Source organism: Notothenia coriiceps, unplaced genomic scaffold (assembly GCF_000735185.1).
Source record: "Notothenia coriiceps isolate Sejong01 unplaced genomic scaffold, NC01 NC01_scaffold00011474, whole genome shotgun sequence".
NCBI classification, from domain to species: domain Eukaryota; kingdom Metazoa; phylum Chordata; class Actinopteri; order Perciformes; family Nototheniidae; genus Notothenia; species Notothenia coriiceps.
In genome coordinates, this window is record NW_011344175.1 from 15,324 (window position 1) to 36,594 (window position 21,271).

The 21,271-nt window shown below is 45.0% G+C and overlaps 1 protein-coding gene across 1 annotated transcript in view; it reads left to right on the forward strand.

Annotated features, from left to right (window-relative positions):
• LOC104946733 (ral GTPase-activating protein subunit alpha-2-like) overlaps positions 1-21,271 on the forward strand; it is a gene marked incomplete at its 5' end in the record, with an annotated part of 43,758 nt that overhangs the window by 12,428 nt on the left and 10,059 nt on the right. Inside the window, 5 exons of the mRNA XM_010772617.1 lie at positions 37-108; positions 812-935; positions 1,035-1,187; positions 4,085-4,243; positions 6,994-7,121. Coding sequence (XP_010770919.1) covers positions 37-108; positions 812-935; positions 1,035-1,187; positions 4,085-4,243; positions 6,994-7,121 — 636 coding nt within the window. The remainder of the gene's footprint in view (positions 1-36; positions 109-811; positions 936-1,034; positions 1,188-4,084; positions 4,244-6,993; positions 7,122-21,271) is intronic.

Genomic DNA, 21,271 nt, shown 5'->3' on the forward strand with positions numbered 1-21,271 from the left:
ATTGAAAATGTAATCAAGACTTATTTTGTCAAACAGGAAAAGTTTCCATTTGCTGAAGAAAAACTCCAAACTTTTAAGGGAATTGAAGAACTTGGATTCCAGGCAATGGTAATACCTTTTTACATTTAATCTGACATAATATATATTCTGTTTGTATTCATATACTTCTGCTAATCATGATACAGTACGGTAAACCTGTTAGAAATTAACTGAAATGATACATCATACAGTTGCTCCAAGCTGAATATATTTTCCCTTCCCTTCCCTTCACTCCCTCCCTTCCTCCCCAAAGATCTTTCTAATTTGTACCATCTCCTGTTGATCACAGCCCTGGAAGTCTCCCACAATAACTCTGTCTTTCTTAGACTGATCATTAAGTACACCACACTTTGCTGATGACAGGAGCTTATTAAAGATTTCCCTCAGGACTGGACTTTATTCTCCCAGATGGCCAGCCTTGGTTGGGCAATAACAACCTGTGCGCAAGCATGCAAAGTGCCCTAAATCTACCCCAGCATGATGTACTGCCATGGCAACAGGGAAAGTAGGGAAAGGGGGCCTTTGCTGCCATCCTTTTAAAAAATCAGGTTAGAGCTGTAGAGATAGTGAAAAAAAAAATGCTCATTCTGCTCTCCTGATTTTGTACAACTCAATTAGACTTACACACAATTTACCTCCATAAGCAAGTGTTTTGATTTACAAAGTATCAATCATCTGAGGTGGCCACTGGAGTGAGAAGCTTTTTAAGTTCTGTTAAAAAATGTCTGCTGTGTTGTGGTTGTACTTTTAAAATCCATGTTTTGTTTTGTAGTCGAGAAACACACAAGATCGCTGTGTTCTACATTGGAGAGGGCCAAGAGGACAAGTGCTCCATCCTGTCTAACAGCGCGGGCAGCCAGGCCTACGAGGACTTTGTGTCAGGACTGGGATGGGAGGTGCCAAAAACCACACCCTCAAATCAACACATCTTATGTATCCACACATACTGCCTAAATATGCACACACTCACACTCAATTGTGCATGTGTCCCTCAGGTGGACCTGGCCACACACTGCGGCTTCATGGGAGGCCTCCAGAGGAATGGCAGTACGGGTCTAACGGCTCCTTATTATGCTACTTCCACCGTGGAAACCATCTTCCACGTCTCCACTCGCATGCCATCTGACTCTGACTGCCTTACCAAAAAGGTAAAACAAAAATCTTGTTTGTGTTGATTATCTTTTTTTATCCTATGTAATGATAAACGTTGACAGTTCCTTCCTGTCTGTGACATTTGGATTAATGTATTATATCATTGTTTGATGTTTGATCATTGTCATTTTTGCACTCCTCAAGCCAAGAGTATGTAGAGAAAAAGGAGAAAATGATGCAGTGAAATGGCTACACAGGCCGGCCTGCCCATAGCAGTATGTTGTTGTAGCCTTCAGCTCTGTGTTAAGCTGTGATCAGGAGGTGTGACTCCAGAGTGCGGGCATTGATTAGTGACCCTGGCCAGGCAGGCCTGAGGAGTAGAGAGTCGCAGGCGCGTGAGTGAAGAGAGGGCATGTGCCGCTGCGGTAATGACTATGATTCTGCTAGCCCCTGCCCCCCTCCCTGTGTGCTGTGACCAGGGCCTGGATTCAGCCATTAGCTCTCTCTGCTAGGGCAGGCGCCGGCCGGATGCCGGCAGGATCCTTTTATCCAATTCCTGCTGCCGCCACAGGAGCGATCGATTGGGTTCTGCAGTGGGATTCTGAGCTGTAGTGCACCAGTAGCAGTTAGCACGAAGAAATGAGCCGCAAGGCCCCTGCCCGTGCTGCCAATCTTCTCATACAGTACCCTGCTGAGAAGGGAAATTCATCAGGCTCTCCTCATGTCCAACCCCCCTATAGTCCTCCACAGACCTTCCCCCTCTCTGTTTCACCAATGACCCCCTACTCATTACTAAACCATCCTGAATCTGTGCTTGGTGACCGCAAAAAATTAGTGAGCAAAGATTTTGACTTTGGCCAGAGTGAGGTGCTGCAGGGGCGGCCGGGCCCAGAGCGGAGTGTGCTACCACTCTTCTTCCATTCATTTTACAGGGAACTTCTGTAATTGCTCAAGCTCACCTTGCAAAGATCTCTACAGGCTGCACAGAAATTGGCAGGCTGGGTGCTTGTATGGATGTGTCAGGGAAAGAGATGGCAGGGAGAAGAGGAAGTGGTACGAAGAATTGGATTGAGAAAAGCGCTTAGTCTGTGTCCAAGTACCATGTTTCCCTGTCAATTTAAAAATAACACTTTTAGTCCAGCAGTCACTCGCTTTACTGCCTGCAACCATAGAGGCATACTGTGTGGGAGTGACGGAAGGGGGAGCTCTCGCTGGGCAGATTGTCTGTTTGAAGAACGTTGAGGGGAGAAAAAAAAAACCCAGCCAAACCAAAAAGAAAAGAGGGAAGACCATGAATTCCTCAATCCAATTGTGGGTTTTGGGGCAGTGCAGGCTGCAGCAGTGGCAGCTGGCTTCAGTAATGCGGTTAGAGAAGCGACCTGCAGGGTTGGGGTCAGGCCATGGTGTGTGTGTGTGTGTGTGTGTTCTGTGACATGAGCGGGTGTGTTTGTTATGGTCTTCTCTGGAAAAGTTTCCTCAAATGGGAGGCTCCATGAGATTGCTGTGTGTGTGTGTGTGTGTGTGTGTGTGTGTGTGTGTGTGTGTGTGTGTGTGTGTGTGTGTGTGTGTGTGTGTGTGTGTGTGTGTGTGTGGGAAATAGACAAGTGCCTTAGCTATCACATTCACCCCCAGGCACCGCAGCTTAACTGGGCTGCTGCAGGTTGTTTTTATAAGGAGCCTCTTGTGTTCTGGGGTCCTCTGGTCTGCTGTCTCCATGTGTGTCAAGCCCATTGGCTGAGTGGAAGGTCAAAAAGGGCTAATTGGACAAGAGCCTTTGGCTTGAATCACATTTTTATAAAAGAAGTCTCAAACATTTGGATGTGATTAACAAGGGAGTAAATAGGTTGGTGCAGCAGATGATTGACTAGAGCATAAGCATCCTCATTAAACTTGTGATTAAGCTCATCCAAATGCTAATATCTTAACCCAAATTAACATCCCAGTGTTAATTGTCTGCGGCAAATGCATATTCAACATTTTCTCTGAAATTGTCCCAGTGACTGACCTGGTTGGTACCTGCTGATCCTTGGACAGACAGACTGAACTGGCGAGCTCCAGTAATCAGCATGCCGTGGATTTGTTTAAGATTACCGTATTACCATAATTAAGGGTTTATAATAGAATGTGCTAATTGCATTTTTGGTGGCGAGGGCATGTTTCTTAATGGCTCATTAGGCCCACAGTACATTGGCAGATGTTTTCTTCTGAACAGAGGCTCACTTTTCAGTGTCTATGATCCCTCCCCCAGAAAACATCACTGGGCTACCAGCTAATAAGTGATCCACACTTGTCAGAGAACATAATGAGGCTGTGTCCCTCTATTTAACTTTGGGAAAGAGGAAAGCTGTTTACCTATTTCAATCTAGCATCAGTCAATTTCCTGTCATTTAAGCATACGTTCTTCTCCTGCCCAGTTTCATTTGGGTTCGTGAATAGAGTGGAAATGGGAAGCAATTTAATCTCTGATGGGGGAAAGTCAATTGGATTTGAATGATTCGCTTTTGAAATGCTCAATTTTGTGTTCGCAATTTAAATTTGTAATGAAAAAAGCTATAAAAAGAGGCGAATCTAAGACTCCTACTTAAACCATTGTTTTCATAGTCACCTTCCACACCTGCTGCAATTATGCTTTATCTTTAAGATCCAACAAAAGTGCTTATATCGGAATAACGCATTAAATAATATATTTCTGTATACAGTGATAAAAGCCAGTAATGGCACATTTGCTGATCTGTCAGCAGTGAATTGTGTTTTATTATCCCCTTCTACACACCCCTTATATCTCATTGCACTCCTCACCCTTTACGAGGTGTTGCCCCGAGCTACTTGCTGGCTGAGCCCGGTGACATGCTCTAAATCTCGCTAAATGTGTGTTCCTGTCATCACCACCTTAGGGATGAAAATTACGTGTACTTGCCAGGTACTTGATTAGACTGATTTTGTTTGTTGGCAGCTACGTCACCTGGGAAACGACGAGGTGCACATTGTGTGGTCGGAGCACAGCAGAGACTACCGGCGTGGCATCATCCCGACTGACTTTGGAGACGTGCTGATCATCATCTACCCCATGAAGAACCACATGTATTTCATCCAGATCATGAAGAAACCACAGGTACATGTAAACCACTGCAGATTTTATTAAGGGTCATTGGAAATGGGAAATTACTTTTTTACATTTTTTAAAAATGCTTATTTTCCTTTTATACTAACAGGACAAAGTGCCAAGCACAAAAAGCTAAAGAGCGCTCTGGCTATTTTCATCACTGCACTAATTTCCAGGCTCTGAGTTTAAACAGTCCCTACTCCACTTCCTTCTCAGACTTTGCCATGAGATTCTCCGTCCTTTTTCCCTGTTATGGTTTCTGTCTGAAGGCTCTCAGTTCCTCATACTCCAGCTGTGCATTATTACCCATACTGTGGGTATGTGCTCTCGGAGATGGTTGCACTTCTTTTCTGCCTAGCTTTCATCTTGACCACTCTGAAGTACTGCACTCGATGTGTGGCCTTCCAGAGGATAGTGAAATGTCTCTTTCAGGGAAGGGCTGCCTTCAGATGTTCAGATACATCCACAACATTTTCTACGATTTCAGAGATCCGTGACCTAATGTAAGAAATAACATTTTAGCTTTATAATGACAGTATACCAGCTCCAGAGGAACTGCTAATTATTAAACATTGGTAGCACTTTAGGACCAATACAATAACTGGCTCGCCTGCCTGAAAGTATCCGGGCCCATAGAGAGTGCACGCTTGCATTTTGCTTAAGCTCCGCCTCTGGTGTCCCACTCTCGGCTCAACCAAATGAATGGAGAGAGAAAATAACTCTTGATTAATTTTTTTGCGCATTTTACAACTTTTAGAACCTATTGATTTAATTAAGGGCTATACAAGTGTTCGTACTAGGAGGTTGATTTAGTTTTTTTAAAAAGTATCTGCTGATTTACAGACATTTCTTTCCCAATTTTGGCCAACAGGAAAAAGTATTTTTGGACACAGATCTTGTAGTACCGCCCTGTGGCCACTACCAACATTTGCTTTACCGTCCAGGGCACTTCCTTGGGGCTTGGTTTCGACAGTCATAGCCCAACAATCTTGAGAATTTTCTGTTAAATATTTAATTTTTTCCTCTCAAATATTTGTCAGTTTTTAACTCTTTTGCATATCTCTTTCTTTACTGCCAATAAGAAATCTCTGTACTAATCAAATTGATCTAAATAGTACAAATCTGCATTTATTAAGAACTGTGAGCAACTGTTAGATTAATAAATAATACACAAAGAAAAGTGTGTGTTAAGTTCTTCAATGATCGCAGATAGTTCACAAATGAAAACATATTCTCAGTAGAGGGTCTCTGCAGCCAGAGCACAGGAGGGCGAAAAGCCACTGATCTGCCCCCCAACCGTGACCCCATGCAACCCGGTAAAAGTTATCTAAAATTCTCTCACTTAAACTGCCCCCGACTCCAAGAAACTTTAAAGTAATCTACTCAGGTTTCTGATTTTCGTTTATCCAATGTCACCCAAGTCTTCTTACATGTGATTATTAGGTTAATTGGTCTGTGTACTTTCATGTTAAAGGTCCCATGACATGGCCATTTCTACTGATTTATAATTCCATTGTTGAGGTCTACTAGAATAGATTTACATTGTTCAATTTTCCAAACTCACATTGGTTTTCTCATACAGCATCTCTGTATGAGTATGTGTATTCACTCTCTGTCCTAAACGCCTTGTTGGAGCTCCGGCCCCCTCTCCCTCCCTATGAGCCCACTGTGCTCTGATTGGTCAGCTCGCCCACTCTGTTCTGATGAGTCCACCACCGTTACAGCAGAACATCAGTGTTTATGTGTTACAATGGCGTTTGTTAGCAACCAGGAAATTACGCAAGTAATGACAAACAGATGAGAATGCTGCTTGGGGTCTGGTTGCCGTGTTGGCGGGGCTCGTTGCTCCGCCCTTTGAGGCTTGAGGAGCGGACAGTGTGAGCTGGATTACTGGTGTATTTTCCTGGTTGCTGCGTGGGGTCTGCGAGACACCGCGGAACTCAGCCTGAGCACACACATACACTCACAGCCAGGCTGTTCACCACACAGTTCGCCACACATTCGCAGCCTGAGAAAAGATAAGGCTGAGTGAGTGTGTGAGGAGCTCCACGGATCGGTCCATTTGGACCAATTGGTCCTGGGGCAGCATAGACAGGTCTTTTCTGTGAGTTTTACTCGCTACAGGGTGTACTTTGAGGGTTTGTGACTTTGCAGACCGTTTACATGCAGAAAAAGCGACATAACACACAAGGGGACGGGTAATAACCGGAAAAGCATGACATGGGACCTTTAAAATCCATTTATTGTATAATTTGTCGGGTTATTATACATGCTGAACTACCAAGTTGAAGACAGCAGGACCTTTTGGAGACTTTGACATTCACGTCAACTTCCAGGTCAACGACCATTGAGCTTCAGTGATTAAGGGCCCCCTTCCAATATGCATGAACAGACGCGTGTAGCCACACACACTCACACGCTGCCACTGAAATAAATATTGCCCCTTTGTGTTTGTTCGGTAGCTCAATATGAGGCCTTTGTTTAGTATTGATTGTCATTTTAATTTCATTTGCCTAACATTGATTCGCATTAGATATGTGTGGTTGTCATGCAAAGTTAGGAAAGAATCCAATTTCAACTTGAACCCTTGCCCTAAACAGATGGAGAAACGGTTAAAAAGAGAAGAACAAAACACATTTTAATGAACCTTTTCCTACATTTTGGGAGATTACTTACAAGGGCAGAACGCTGAGTGAGTTAACTTTGGATTATTGTTGAGCGTTTGATGTCTCATGTTTTTTTTTTCTTTACTTCCCCAGGTTCCTTTCTTCGGGCCTCTGTTCAATGGCGCCATCATCACGGGGACGCTGCTGCCTAGCTTGGTGCGGGCCACCTGTATCAATGCCAGCAGAGCTATCAAGTCCCGGCTGACTCTCTACCAGAGCTTGTATCCTTGACTCCTAATGTGTTCTGCTACATTTAATCTGCACAGAGAAATCGAAAAATTCATAAGAAAAGACCCCATTGATGACCCATACAGCCGAGATATTAACGGTTGTGAGCAGATATGGCTTTTTATAATGATTTCATGACACCACCAGTGGCCCATTTGGGTAAATTCATTGAGACATGTGGCGTGCTTGTCACATCAGCTAACGTACACAGCTGAGTGCTGACACTGATCTTTATGGGCTGGCTGATTTACATACAGCTATTAGGCCAGGGCTGTTTCGCAGCCTGGAGCAGCATGGGAGGTTGTTTGGGGTTGTTTTGGGCAGGAGCGCAGATAATTTGTCATCATCTATCACTACCGTTTTATGGAGCACGAGGAGAGCCGAAATAAGAGCACCCTCAGCAAATGCACACACACACACACACACACACACACACACACACACACACACACACACACACACACACACACACACACACACACACACACAGACAAACACACACATTCTCACACTCGCTGTCATCCCTCCACCCATCCAGCCAACAGTGTGCCGTTAAGAGCCTGACTCCAGCTGTAGTTGTCAGTTGGTTTAAAGGGAGTGTAATCACCAATGGAGATGAATTAGCATGTGAATGCCAGCAGCACTGAGTTGGGGGGGTGAGACGGGGGGCAGAGTCGAGATGGCCCCTGGAGGGGGAAACCTGATCTCCCTCAACGCCCCGCTCCTCCTCGGACAGCATGTACGGCACCGCCTCACCAGAACCACGCTGCCCCTCTGGCAGTTGCTATAGAAACCTCCCCTGAGGATGTTTCATTTGGGTGGAAGACCACTCTCTTTTGTTATTTAGACATTGACGTATTTGCTGCTGTTTTGAATTATTCTGAAGTCATTGTATCACAGTCATTTACCCAAAAAAAGCCTCTTTGTTGTTCCTACAACGCAGCTGCGCGTGTTGTTTACAGTCGGCTGTGTGTAAGTATGTGCCTGCCTGTATGTGTTTCACAGTGCATCACATCCCCTGGCCCCACCCCACGCCTATATCAGGCCTTGTCTGTGTGTCCCCAGGGGAATCCTGAGTGACAGATGTCTGTTACCCGACGCCAAGTGAATTAGCCCAGTGTGACACTCAGTGCCAGAGGGGGGGGGGCAGCCACAGGCCTCTGTGAGCCTCTGGGGGGAGGGGGGGGACAGTACCGGGCCTGTGCCGGGCCACAAAAGCTTTACCTGGCATTCCTTAGCAGAGGAGCAGGCAGTGTGATCTATGAGAGGAGATAAGCGCTGCCTCTGGAGCTCTGGCACTGAGCGGCTGCCAGGCCTCACACACTCCAAGAGAGGAGATGAATGAATGTGCCAGGCAACACACACTGCCAGCATGAGTATCTGCATGTCTGTTTGTACTGCTGTTTGAATGCATAGCCTGATAACTTGTGAGGACAGAGGCAATGCATAGCCAAAATGTGATGACCAAGTTTTAGATTTGAAGTCCTGACTGGCACCGGTATGGACCAGAAGCGATAACCAGCTAATCTTTCAAATGCTTTCATCACTGTTGTATTACTGCAGCCTTTTGCACTTCTCCGTCTCCAGCCGTCATTCTTCCATCTTCTCAGGTTATGCGTCCCTTTATCTATCGCAGGTCGGAAAAATGACCCTCCCTTTTTTTTTTTTGTCTCGGCTGTGTTTTGCTTTTTTTGTTACAAGATGGAAAATCCTCATCCTTGGTTTACCTCTTCACAATGCCTTAACAATCCACAGTCTGCTCTCTGCCTGTGAGGCCACTCTCCAAGGTAATTAGTTGAATATTTCTTCAAAGAGAAGCTATATGACCCCTGTGTGTCCAGATAAAAGGCCAGTGTGGCGCTGTGGCCCCCTCTCTCGCTCTGTCACAAGGCTTCGAGAGGACTCCAGCAGTCTGCCGCAACGCTCACAGGATCTCTCAGGCTAATAGGATTTGATATTAAAAAATGACCACCAGCCACATTTTCAGAAAATACACAGACGTAAGAGTGTTTTTCAAATACTCCCCCCTTGCTGTTTTCCTTTCTTCCTCCTCATCGCATCCTTTTTTTCCTCCAGCTCTGAACTGTGAGGATTTGTGAAATCTGTGTAGTTGTTTTCTTTTACTCTCCCATTGTCAGTTACAATCTGTGTCAATTTCTTCAGTCAAGACAAAACCTTGGCCTCATAGACACCATATCACAAGCCTCCCACAGACAACTCATAATGTATCATCTATTATTTATACGCCTGATGGAAAATGCAGCTGGTCTGGCTTTGTGTGTTCTAAGTGTATTGTCTGCAACTAGTCTACACTCCACATTTTCAATAATTGACAACACTTTTGTCAGAAAACTACCACTTTTTGGGTTAGTAGAGTAGAACATGTAATTCTGTTCCTGCATTAATTGTGCAGTGTATGACATACCGGCATAGAAGACGCAATAAGTGTGTTTGCGTCACATTAACTCAGGCTGTCACTGAATGGTTTTGCTGTCTGCTGCCATTTCCTTTTTTATGAAGATCCTTCATACTGTCACTGTGGAATAATGTCTCCATCCAGAAGCTGGGATTAATTTCTCTCTTCAGCAAGCACTTGAGTTTGATGTGCCGTCCATCACTCTTTGTGATGGGGGTACTGTTGTGAGTAAAGACTGTGTGCGTGTGTGTATATTGAGGAAACTGTAAGTTTCTAATAGGTGAGACAGTGCTGAACTGACCTTGATTCAGAGACATAGCCTCCCTACTGGACTGAATCAATAGTTTTTGCACACTGACCTTAGTCCCCATCCTCTGGTCTGGCAAACACACACACACACACAAACACACACACACACAGATCCATCTCCAGGCAGCGATCAATAACCATAATCTGTTTCTGCCGATCGCCAGTCATGCGAGCCAGGCTTTTATGTGGGGTGTGTGTGTGTTTATCTGTGTGCAGAGAGGGAGGCTTGATCCCAGAATGCAGCTGGAGTCTCTCATGTTCCCTCACTGGCTCCTGTGAGCATATCTACAGTCCTCCAGCTCCCTGAAAGCCAAAACGAGATGTACATAATTTCAAAGGATGTATACTGAAAAAATAATGGATATGATATCCCGTGAGCAGTTCTTTTTGTGCTGTTGCTGCACCCCCCAAGGCGCCATCATAATTACTACAGACCCTGCATTGGCAATGACATATTCTCACACCCCTTCCGAGCAAGTTATTGTCCCACTCTCGCTGTGTCTTTGTCCAACGGCGGTGCGTTCTTTTGTATACAGTAAGATTCCTCACCTAGCGGAGATGAAAGTGCGGCTGTATGCATGATGGGATGTCATGAATAGGATATGCCATGTTAGTGTTGTCTCACATGAATTATTTAGCATCGTTGATAGGTCTAATTTGCCAGCTGTTGTGCCATAACTGTCGGCAGACTCATAGATAATACTCAGCAGTCTATATCGCTGTGGAACACGGTGCTTGACTAGGCACAGTGAGACGCCGGGCTAGTCATTATTTGCTGGTTCATGTAATGGTGTGAGCTGAAGTGAGTGTAACTAGCCAACTTCCTGTTTATGGAAAACAAGGCAGACCAACTAAAAGCTTTTACAAGTTGCCCGAAGTAATTTGTGATATACAATAAAATTAGAAATGACCTTGATTTGTCGTGAATTGTATATCTGGTATTACTGGTTGAAAGCCTTTATTTGGAGGCAGTCGGCTGTTGTTGGGTGGGTATCGGGGGTCCGTTTCTGAGTTGAAGTGTCACTGCTTGGAATTGGCAAGGGCGGCTTGGGCAGAGGCTGGCATTGGCTTTGATAGAGCGGTTGAGAGTTTATGCAGTATTTGGGGGGCTACACTGAGAGGAGGGGTCTCTCCCCCACTGAATGTTTTAACCTAATCCCATTATCAGTGTAGCGCACTGCCTCCCATCTCTTCCCCCTCCTTATCCCTGCCCCCTCCCACCCTTCTCTCCAGCTGACCAGCTGTTCCTGCCGGGACTCACGACAATGTCCGATGTGTTCAGATCACTGAGTACCCCCCCCCCCACACCATCTCCATCACACACACAAATACACAGGGCGCAGTCCATGCACAACCGAAGCAATTGGCTAGCCCATTGCTGGAGCCCAGGAAGGCCTAGAGGGAGGAGGTTGTTAGTGAGGGGAGAAGGGGGGAAGCTTTGGGTTTGAGGAGGGGGCAAGCACAGGCCTGTCAAACCAAGAGCCCTGACTCAGGAGGCAGCCCGGCTCGGATGGCATATGGCGTCTAGCTTCATACAACATGCAAAAGTATTCTCTCCATTTGCCCCCTCCTCTCATCGAGCCCCCCCTCCCTGTCTCCCTCCCCTGCTGCTAATGCAGAATGACTCATAGCATTACTCCTTTTTTTTTTTTCCTCCCTCCTTTCCCCCACATTAGTTCCTCCTCCTCTTGCCACCCAGCCTGTAACAAAAGGCGTCCGCTGCATGGCACCCACACCCTGAAAGCCCTGGGGGCCCAGCACAGCCTGCACTCTGAGGCCTGAGCTTCATGGGGCCCGCCCCTTTTAAACACAGGTAGAGCAGGCGTGGAACCAGACGGCCAACAGCAGGGACCCAGAGCCACGCCTCGGGTAGCGTACACACACTGGTGGTGTCAAACTGTTGTGCCTGTTTATGTTGGTACCTTTACGGTAGCTGCCTTTCATTTTGTAGCGCCTCTAGTAATATAAAACCATCCGGCTTTCTGTGGTTATGCATATTTAAGCACCATGTGTCCTTTCTTTTTCTAAATGCAACCTGTATGACAAAGAAGGGTTATCTTTTATTTGCAAAGAGTAACATACTTTATTTTGATTTACACTAGATTATAAGCTGAAAATGAACTGTGTTGTAGTGCCAGGTAGTTTTCTGCAGACAAAATAATATTATTTTATATTGTGAATAAAATAATATTATTTTATATTGTGAATAAAATAATACTATTTTTAAAATAGCAGAAGAAATGGCATTGCCTAGTGTAACACAAAAAGTGTCATGCTCTGTGTATTTTTAAACTTGAACCCCCACCCTCGTGCCCCTCCCCTTCTCTCTCCGTCTGTTATGCAGTCATGTCTGACATCTGTGTGTTTGTGAGCGGCAAAGTGAAAGCCAGCAACACTGCCAGTTTGGTTTTGGGGTCGTATCTCTGTCCCATCCCCAACTCAGGCTCAGGGTATCAGGAAGAATGACATAAACAAGAACATCATAATTGTGAAAATTATTTATGTATTTTTGAAAATCGTTTGGCCTGTTTCAATTTAAGGGCATATTAATATTTGATGACTTGAAATCCCTTATTTGTGCGGATTGACAATTATTAAATTCAACTCCTTATACAGATATGTTTCGGTTCATTGTTAACATGTTATCAAGAGTATAAATCCTAATAGTACATACAAAATTGTAGTTTAGATGTTCTTCTCTCGTTTCTTATGAGCAAGCATCAAAATAATATAGGAAAAAAACATTGGTTCTAGAAATTACAAGTAGTTGTGTCTTTTTTCGTCTTATATTTCAAAGAAAGTTGGGAAGCTTGGCAACACAAGAACTGAACGTAATAAACATAAGTAATTAATTTAAAATTGAATCTATTTAAAAAATTACAACCATTTTAAATTTGACCACTATCAAAACCCCTGTGGTGTAATATTGCTGCTGCTTAAGAAAAGTCTCCTTGTTCTGTTAATTTCAGGCTCAATAGAATACATTCCCAAAGATTGAACAGGCAAAGAGGAAGACATGACTTCCATTGCATTTATTATATTGTGCATACACTTGAACATGAAGCTTCAAAGTGAATAATCATCTCAAATTGGCTCCTAATGTGTAAAGGAATGACTGGTGGTGTGGGTTTGCATGTTAACACATCGAGACCATACCCTTGCAAAGACTGCCAAAAAATCCTCACTAAATATCAACCTAAAAGGAAACTGCTTTAATGACAGTCTTGCTGATAGGTCAGTGTCCATCAGCCAGAAAATCCTGACCCCCATGTCACCGCTGGACTGGTACGGACTGCAGATCCATGTTCATTGTGATTGATGTGTGGAGCTACGACTAGTGCGGGTGTAAAAACCTGTCCGTCTGCTTTAAGTGATAAGCATCCAGCTAGCCATTCCATCTGTTCCCCCTAGCCCTGTTTAATTAATGAACTTTCTTTCTCCGCCCCGTTGCCAGCCAGCGCAACACTAAAGCAAAAGCTGTTAGCCCTCTCAGGTTATCCAAATGGATGTGTGTTCTTGTCCCCACCCCCCTCCTCAATGGGTGCGTTCTCATTGATTAGTTATGTTTTGTTTTCCCCTTCTTTTGTCTCAGGGTTCTTGAAGGGAGGGTTAATGAGCTTTCCTGGCAAGCTGTAGCGCTTGGAATCCGGGGATAAATGGGAATAATTTTGTTGTTTTTTTTGTTTTGTGTTTTTTTGTGATGGGGCTTGGCAGGGATGTGAAGCCTCGTGCCACCATGTGTGTTTGTGTGTCAGGAGTGTGCACGTGAATGAGGATGTGTGTTTGTTTGGATGTGTATGAATGGCTTTGAGGCGGGGGTGTGTTGCATTTCATCCCCGCTGGTCCATTATTCCTCCTCTGAAGCAGGGAATCTGGAACACTCTTTAACAGTTGTGTGCGTCACTATTCATCTTTCAGCCATCTCAGCAAAACTCTTGTCCTGTCCTCCTTTTACCACCAAGTACTCTCTCCCTTCCTTTATGTCCCTTCTTCCTTCCGTGTCTCCTGTTACAAGGCAGTGGACAGCTCTTTGTCCAGCTAAAGCTGCCCTCTTTTGTTTGTGCGGCCTTTTTTATCCTTGTGCTAATCGCCATGGTCGTGTGCCTGAGTTGGACCCCATATTTCACGCTCGGCTCTCCTTTGTTTGACACACCGCCCCTGATAAGAATCCCAATTCTAGGGCCTCTCTGATATTGAAATCCAACAGCGGTGCAGAAAGAGCCTTCAATCATCCATTATCTGTGCTCCAGTGATTACCATTCAATCTCCCAGGGTCCAGGCTCCTCATCACCGGTCCCAGAGCTCAGGCGTCTCCTGAAAGAACCTGCATCCCTTAACGCCTGTGTCAAACGCAAGCATATCCATAGATATTTCTGACGCCGTCTTGATACAGCCCTGCGATGAATGCTGCAGGGAAATGTCACTGAAATGTCACTCATCGTTCTCCGCTGGAATCTCTGTCTCTGGTGTGGCCCTGGGTTTTTAAGGACTCCTGTGAGGACACCTTGTGACATTATTGGATGTCTTTGTCCCTAAATGACTGTTACATATTTAATTATTTTGGTTTGCTCTTTTTCTTTCTTCATAAGGCTGCGTTGCTTTTAATGTCACAGACCTAATTGGCTGTTTTATAAGAAGGAATTAGTTGATTATTTATAAGTTGCACATTAATGCCTCTTCATTTTGTTCAAAGGCAGTGTCTGCTCCTCTGCTGGCCTCTGGCCATTGTTCTCTCTTTGAGGATGTCCTTGTGCCTCGCAGGATTTGCATTTTAGCACTAAATGGAATTTTCTGCATTGACAGACAAGGCAAGGCAAACAAAAGCAATAACACACAAACAAAACATTTAAGTATGTATCGCTGTGCATTGTCTGCCTCTTCTTCCAGAGAGCAGCCTTTGATGTGTTAATACTGATATTCTGCGATTCATTGTCAAGTGGTGGATGTGGCTGAAAGAGAAGCTCTGCTTAATAGTGGCCACATCTTGTTCCTGCACTGCAACAGGCTGAGATAATATTGAGGGGTTTTCGAACAAAGAGAAAGTATTGTTGGTTGCAGAAACAGGCACACATTCAAATAGTGGGATCCCCTTATCTTAACAACTAAATCACATCTTTGTCATACGGCACAACATTAGAATTACGCTGATAGTACTCATGACTATAATAATAATGAAATGTAAGAAAAGCTTTGTGCCGCAGACATCCACTTATTCAACACTATGTTTAGATACACAACAGCTCTCAGTACCTTTGTTTCATCTAGTGTACACATCTTCATTAGTTATGTATAGCCTCTAATTACTATTGATGAGACTCTAGCTGATTTGGGTACAAATCTATAGCTTTTGTTATTCTAATGAGTGTTATTTACCCTCAGATCTCCAAGCCAGGGGGCTTCGGAATGGGGCTTTGTGCAGGCAGACAGAGACGGGGCCGCTGCATCTACACCCACTTGTTTTTGTATCTGCCGACTTTGACAAAATCCAGTTTCCCTCCCCCCACATCATCCCCCGTCTGCATGGATGTATAGCACTTCCCGCTCCTCCATCTGTTTTTGTCCACCCATGAAAAGGTCCATTATAATCCGCAGGATGCACAGTTGATGTGCGGCGAGCTCCGCTTGAGCCAATCAAGGCAGCGTGCTGAAGTTAGGCCACGAATCCAAGAGGCCCCAACCCCTCCCTCAAGTTAATTTTGATTATCTGGGCTCTCAGAGTTCTTCAGTTGAAGTTTTTATAACAACATTGTCTGCATCATCCCTTTCCCCCCTATAAAAGCTCCCGGTGTGAATGGAGCTCTATGCATGCCCACTGGATGATGGCAGGCTCCTGATTAACCCTGGAGTGACTAGCTAATGTCATTGAAGGAGGGCCACCTGGCTGTGAGACTGTACAGTCAGCTGCCACTGAAGGGCCCGAATAGGAGACGACCAGGTGTTGGGCTGCAGCCCCCCTAATTGTTGCCATGTAATAGCCTGCTTGACTGCACAATATAGCCCAGGGGCGAGGATTAGGAAAAAAGCTGTTGCCAACACAGAAGTCCATTTTCTTTCTTTGCCCAAGGTTTTGTGTGTGGGTTTTTCTATGTGAGCATGCTTATGTGTGTATACATATCCCAATTCAGGTAGAAGGCTTGGACTGTCATCAAGGCCCTTAACCACCCAGCACATTAAGACCAACAAGAAGACCTATAACTATTTGAGAAGTATGTTAGACTTGGCCTGACTGGTCTTCATATGGTACCAAAGATAAGACTCCTTGTAATCACAATAGAATGAATTGAAATATGTCCAAAATGCAAATATGAGGGCAAATTAAATCACTCTTGGCCCCAAAACTCTGTGCATTCACCACAGCTGTATCCCGGCGCTAATCATTATCATTCCCCGCTAAATGCCTGGCATTTTGCATAAGGCCAAGCAGCCTAATTGGCCCAATGAACCTTTCACAGGGGGGGCAATGGAGGAACAAGAGACTTCATGAGCAGCGTGTCTTGGAGGGGAAGTAGACGGAGGTGCTTGGCGTTAAGGCATCACAGTTATTCGGACGCACATGCCACAAGCATCATTAAAATTGCAAAAGCCTCCGTTCATTTTAGTTTTAATATTTCATCAGTGCTTGTCTGAACAGTGTTATCACAGGGTTAAAATCAGAGCCCATTTGGCGTGACCCAGAGGTTGGCACACTCCTCGTGCAATTTAAGTGTCAGACTGTTTTTCTAGATGTGTCAAACAGATTATGGAACGTCAGATGACTTTGATTGCTGCCATGCTTTGAGGTGGATACAGGTGGGCAGAGTGTGAATCTGTACCCTGGTGGTAATAATTATCAAGCTATACATTTCCACATGACAGTTGAAAGAAAGTAATCAGATGGATTTTAATGGCAGTCTCGCCCCAGCGTGCCCTTCTCTTTCTCATCTTTGACTTTTTATTAAAAGTTCAAATTGAGATCAGATAGGTGCCGTTGTTCGGTCCTGTCTCGATTCTGAACAATTCATATATCAGACGCATATTCACCTCAGATAACTAATATGATGCACACCTTTGTACTGACCTAATAAGGTTTCCAGAAGGCATTCATACCACTCTGGCCATCGTCACTGACAAAGGAGACCTTCAGAGAGAACTCTCACCCGGCCAGTCACAGAGCTGTATCTGTTCATCTTCATCCCTGTGAGCCTCTGCTCATCTTATTATGACTTTCTGTTAATGCACGCTGGAGGCCTGCGTGACTGTCTGCCTGTAATGGGCCTGTGTTTGATTAATCATGTCGATCCATTGTGTTTCACATCTAAGGCTGCTGCGTTGGGACTCATCAATGGAGACCAGAGTCCTTTCAAAACGAGATTGGTTACAGACTCAGCTCGTCTGAATACACAAGCCCCAGTAGGCTTTGATGGCAGTCATGTTGTGCTGAACAAACAGTGCCACGACAAATTATGATGTCACCAGTTGTCTTGTGGTTTCTCTGTGTTGTGAGGCTTACTTGTTGCATTATCATTTATATTCTTTGGCCCCCAACGGTCTGTCCAAACATAGTTTAGAGGTCAACATCGACTTAGGTGTAGGTTCTTGTCTTGTGATTTGTCGTGGAGCAGAAATCGATTTTTAGTGTCTCCCAGAGGAATGGTGGTCCGCCAGAGACTTGAGAAAATGGGTGACTACTTTATCCAATCAGCTCATAAATAACCTGCTCATGCCAGCTAGCAGACATCAGATTTAGTCTGCAGCTGTGGCAAACCTGTGTGAAATCACTGATGGGCAGTGATGATGTCACAGGTTAGGAGTGATGTCACAGCCATAACTTCCCATCCCGTTGTCTGAATGCCAGATGGACGGCAGAGAGGTGTGGAGGTTGGAGCTTTAGAAAGCTCTCGCTGTGGGGAAACTCGCCCCTCAGGAGGTGTCATTAACCTGGGCTTACTGTTTGACCCGGCTCCTCAGGGACTCACAAGCTCCGGTTTTCTGGACCAGCTCCTAATTAGGCTACTTGTTAAGAACTCTTCTGAAAGCAGCTATTCCACTGGAGCATCTGATCTCATGTATGTCTATGCACACCCAGAAAATGAACACACAAACACCTCCACTCATCATAATGCATCTGTGACACATTCAGACGTTTTTCTCTGTCCTGCTGCTGAGTCTACAGCACAAAGCTGTTTAATGAGACACCAAGGTTTGAGTAGCTGCCATATAAAATGGGATTGGGACACACATGCACACACAACACACACACACACACACACACACACACACACACACACACACACACTATACAATCACCCTACTGGCTAGTTTCTGTCATACACGCTCTCACTTTATCCATCTCAATCTGTTGTTCCTTCCCACTCCGCCATTATTCCAGCAGCAAGCTTTATCGCCACATTCACTCTCTCTGTCCCTATCTTTCTTTCTCTCCGCGTCTCTCCCGTCTAAATGTCTCTGTCTTCCTCCCCGTTTTCCCATAATCACCTCACACCTCTCAGGGCCTCTGCTGAGACGGGCTTCACACCTCAGCCCTCGCTGTGACAACAGGTACCGCTGGCACTCACCGCCTGGCCTCTCTCCAATCAACACCTGCCCGGCTTTATCCTTCTTTCCCACTCTCTCCCTTCTCTCCACCTTGTTTCTCCATAGTTCTATCCCTCGTTTTCAGCGTCTCCACCCTTTCTCTTTGCCTGTGTATTACCTCTTTACATTTCCCAGCCATTTCCTGCCTCTTATCTCCTTTTCCATAATGAGTAGCAGTTCGTCCATATACAGTCTCCTCCTGGAGATGACTGTGATCCCCTGTTGATTTAAACACGGTCATGTGACACCAGTCAGCTCCTATTACCTCCTATGATAGCCAGTGTAAATTATTGGTAAGAACAACAGCCTGTATTCCATGTAAAGGTGTGTCTTTGCCACTAGTCTTTTTTCGAATCTGACATTTTTTCTCCCTTTTTTTAATTTCGACACCTATGAAAAAACTGTACATTCCAAAATGTACTCTTGTGTATGGACAGTCAAATCGGACAACTTCGCAGTGAGTGCGCATGTGATATAAGAGCGTGACGCACTTTGTCGTTGAACAAAAAATAATTACCGCATCTCCTTTTTTCTCTTTATTTTAACACACCGCTTGCACTGGCACCCAGGCACAACGAAGCACCCCCCCATCCCTTCCTCTTAACAGGCCAATTATGTGACTGCTGGGAGTCAATGGCTCTGTGAGCTACTCCTGAGCTCCTCTCCTCACCAAGGTCAAGCTGATTGGCCCAGGTTAATGGGCAGATGTGGGGCTAAGAGAGGAGGGGGTCAAGCACCTAGAGGCACCCTCCACCTCATCTCTAAACTGTCCCTCTTCACTACAAGAGCCCCTTTTACCTCCAGCGCTTCCATAAACAGGATTAACCTTGGCTGCTTCCGTGGAAGCCCCAGGAGCTGTTTCCTCCCCATGAATGGAAAAGCTCATTTTTAGTGTATTGCATGTTCTTGAAGAAAAACTTCAAGAATCATAAGATGTGATAGTAAACGATGTATCTTCTCGGAGGATAACGTACACATGCCTTATAACCAGAAAGTGTCTGCGTTTGGTGAAGGTGTAGTCTCCTGGTGTCAGTCGCACCTCTTCCTGCCAAAAGAAGACAATCAAAGAAGTCAACACAATGGTCTACCTGCTCCAGGCAGGCCTGCAAGGGATGATAATTCAAAACTTCAATAGTGTCATCCTCTTTTACAAATGTCCGTCTGCCTTTTAAACGTTTTTTGTGGTGGACAATTTCCTTATCTGACTTGACATGCCTCATTTTGAATATGAACATTTCATAGAGAGAGAGTTTAGCCTTAGGACATCTTTGACCATAGGACAGCCACCCCCCTGCACTAGTAGATAGAAATGGAGCTTAAGTAGTGAAATGTCAGTATGGAGCGTCTTAAAACCCCTTCTAATGCTCTATTGCCTAATTTGGACCTTCACCCTCTGCTCCGCCTTATCAACAGATTAGCTGTGTGTGAGAGTCTCTGTGCTTCTGTTTAATTCATTCTTCTCATGTCTGCAATTACTGAAAGTGAGAGTAAATACTATAAACAAAAATCTCCGCACACAATCTATTGTTATTTAGCAAAAAACATAAAACGGGGTTCCAGAGTTGGATTTTGACATTGCTAGTCAAAATGAACCCACTCCAGTCTTAACGAGTCTCTGCTGCTGACAACCATCCCTACAGCATGAAGCTGCCACCAGTGTAGTTCACTGTGGGTATAGTATTCATTATCTGGTCCCCACTGGACACAGCACTGGTGTTCACTTGGCAGACCGAATCATCTTTTGTCCCACCATGCTCTCAGAATCCATGCACTTCCCCTTGGCAAACTCCAGATGGACTGTCAGGCTGCGGTCACTGGGTTTGTCTTCTCCTGACCGAGACCCCCACATAACCTTTACTGAGATTGACCACATGGTGAACCTTGAAAGAATCTTTGGTTCAAAACATATGGTGGTCAGCACTTTTGGGGTACCTAAAAGACTCTTTGAATGTCATTGCTTGGTATTCACGCTTTTTTTTATATAGGTTGACCTAATAACGTTTAAACTAAGGAATCATGATTTAGTCCGTTAGTAAATGTTGGTACATTTGTTTTTATAAAGAAATCAAATGTATGCTGATGATTCATGCATTTCTGTTTAACGGCAGTTGAAGGCAGTTACATTAGATGTTGCAACACGCGAAATAGGGGAATAGAAGACTGAAAACAAATACATTCATATGTTTTCTTTGGCCTCCAGTATACGCACAATGTGCTGGTGGCGAACAAATGGCAAGAAAACATTGAATATAAACTGAGAGCTTTACTTTTAGAAGCCATTGACTTCCCTGCTGGCTGTGTGTGTTCAAAGGATGTGTGTGTTCAGTTTGATGTTGAGTGTGTGTCAGAGGCCAGTAGTGGCGTGAGGCCTTTTGTCAGCAGGGGGATTGAGCAACACAAAGACGGAGGCTGGATGGTCAGGAGGATGCTGCTCTCCGCAGAGAGACTCCAGTTCAGAGGTCAACATTGGCTCTTTTGGGGGAACAGTGTGTGGGGGTGAATAGTGTCAGTGTGTGTTGTACCTGCTTATGCACAAACGCCTATGTGAGCATGTGTGCGTGTCCGTGTGGGCTGGGCGGGGTTACACACGCCACAATATGGATCCCAGTGGACGGGTGTTTTCAGGACTCGTCCCTGTGGACAGAGGAAGAGGAAGGGAGGGAGAGGATGATGAGGCTCAGTGGCGGTTGGCTGATGGGGTCCAGCAGGGACGGAGCAGCCTGCTAATGAAGAGCCATCTGAGGCCTCCATTCACCTTGAACATGGGCCACTGCAGCTGCCCTGACCTTGGCTTTGATCCACAAAGATGCTTGACCCCCACCCTTCCCCAAGAGAACCCCCCCC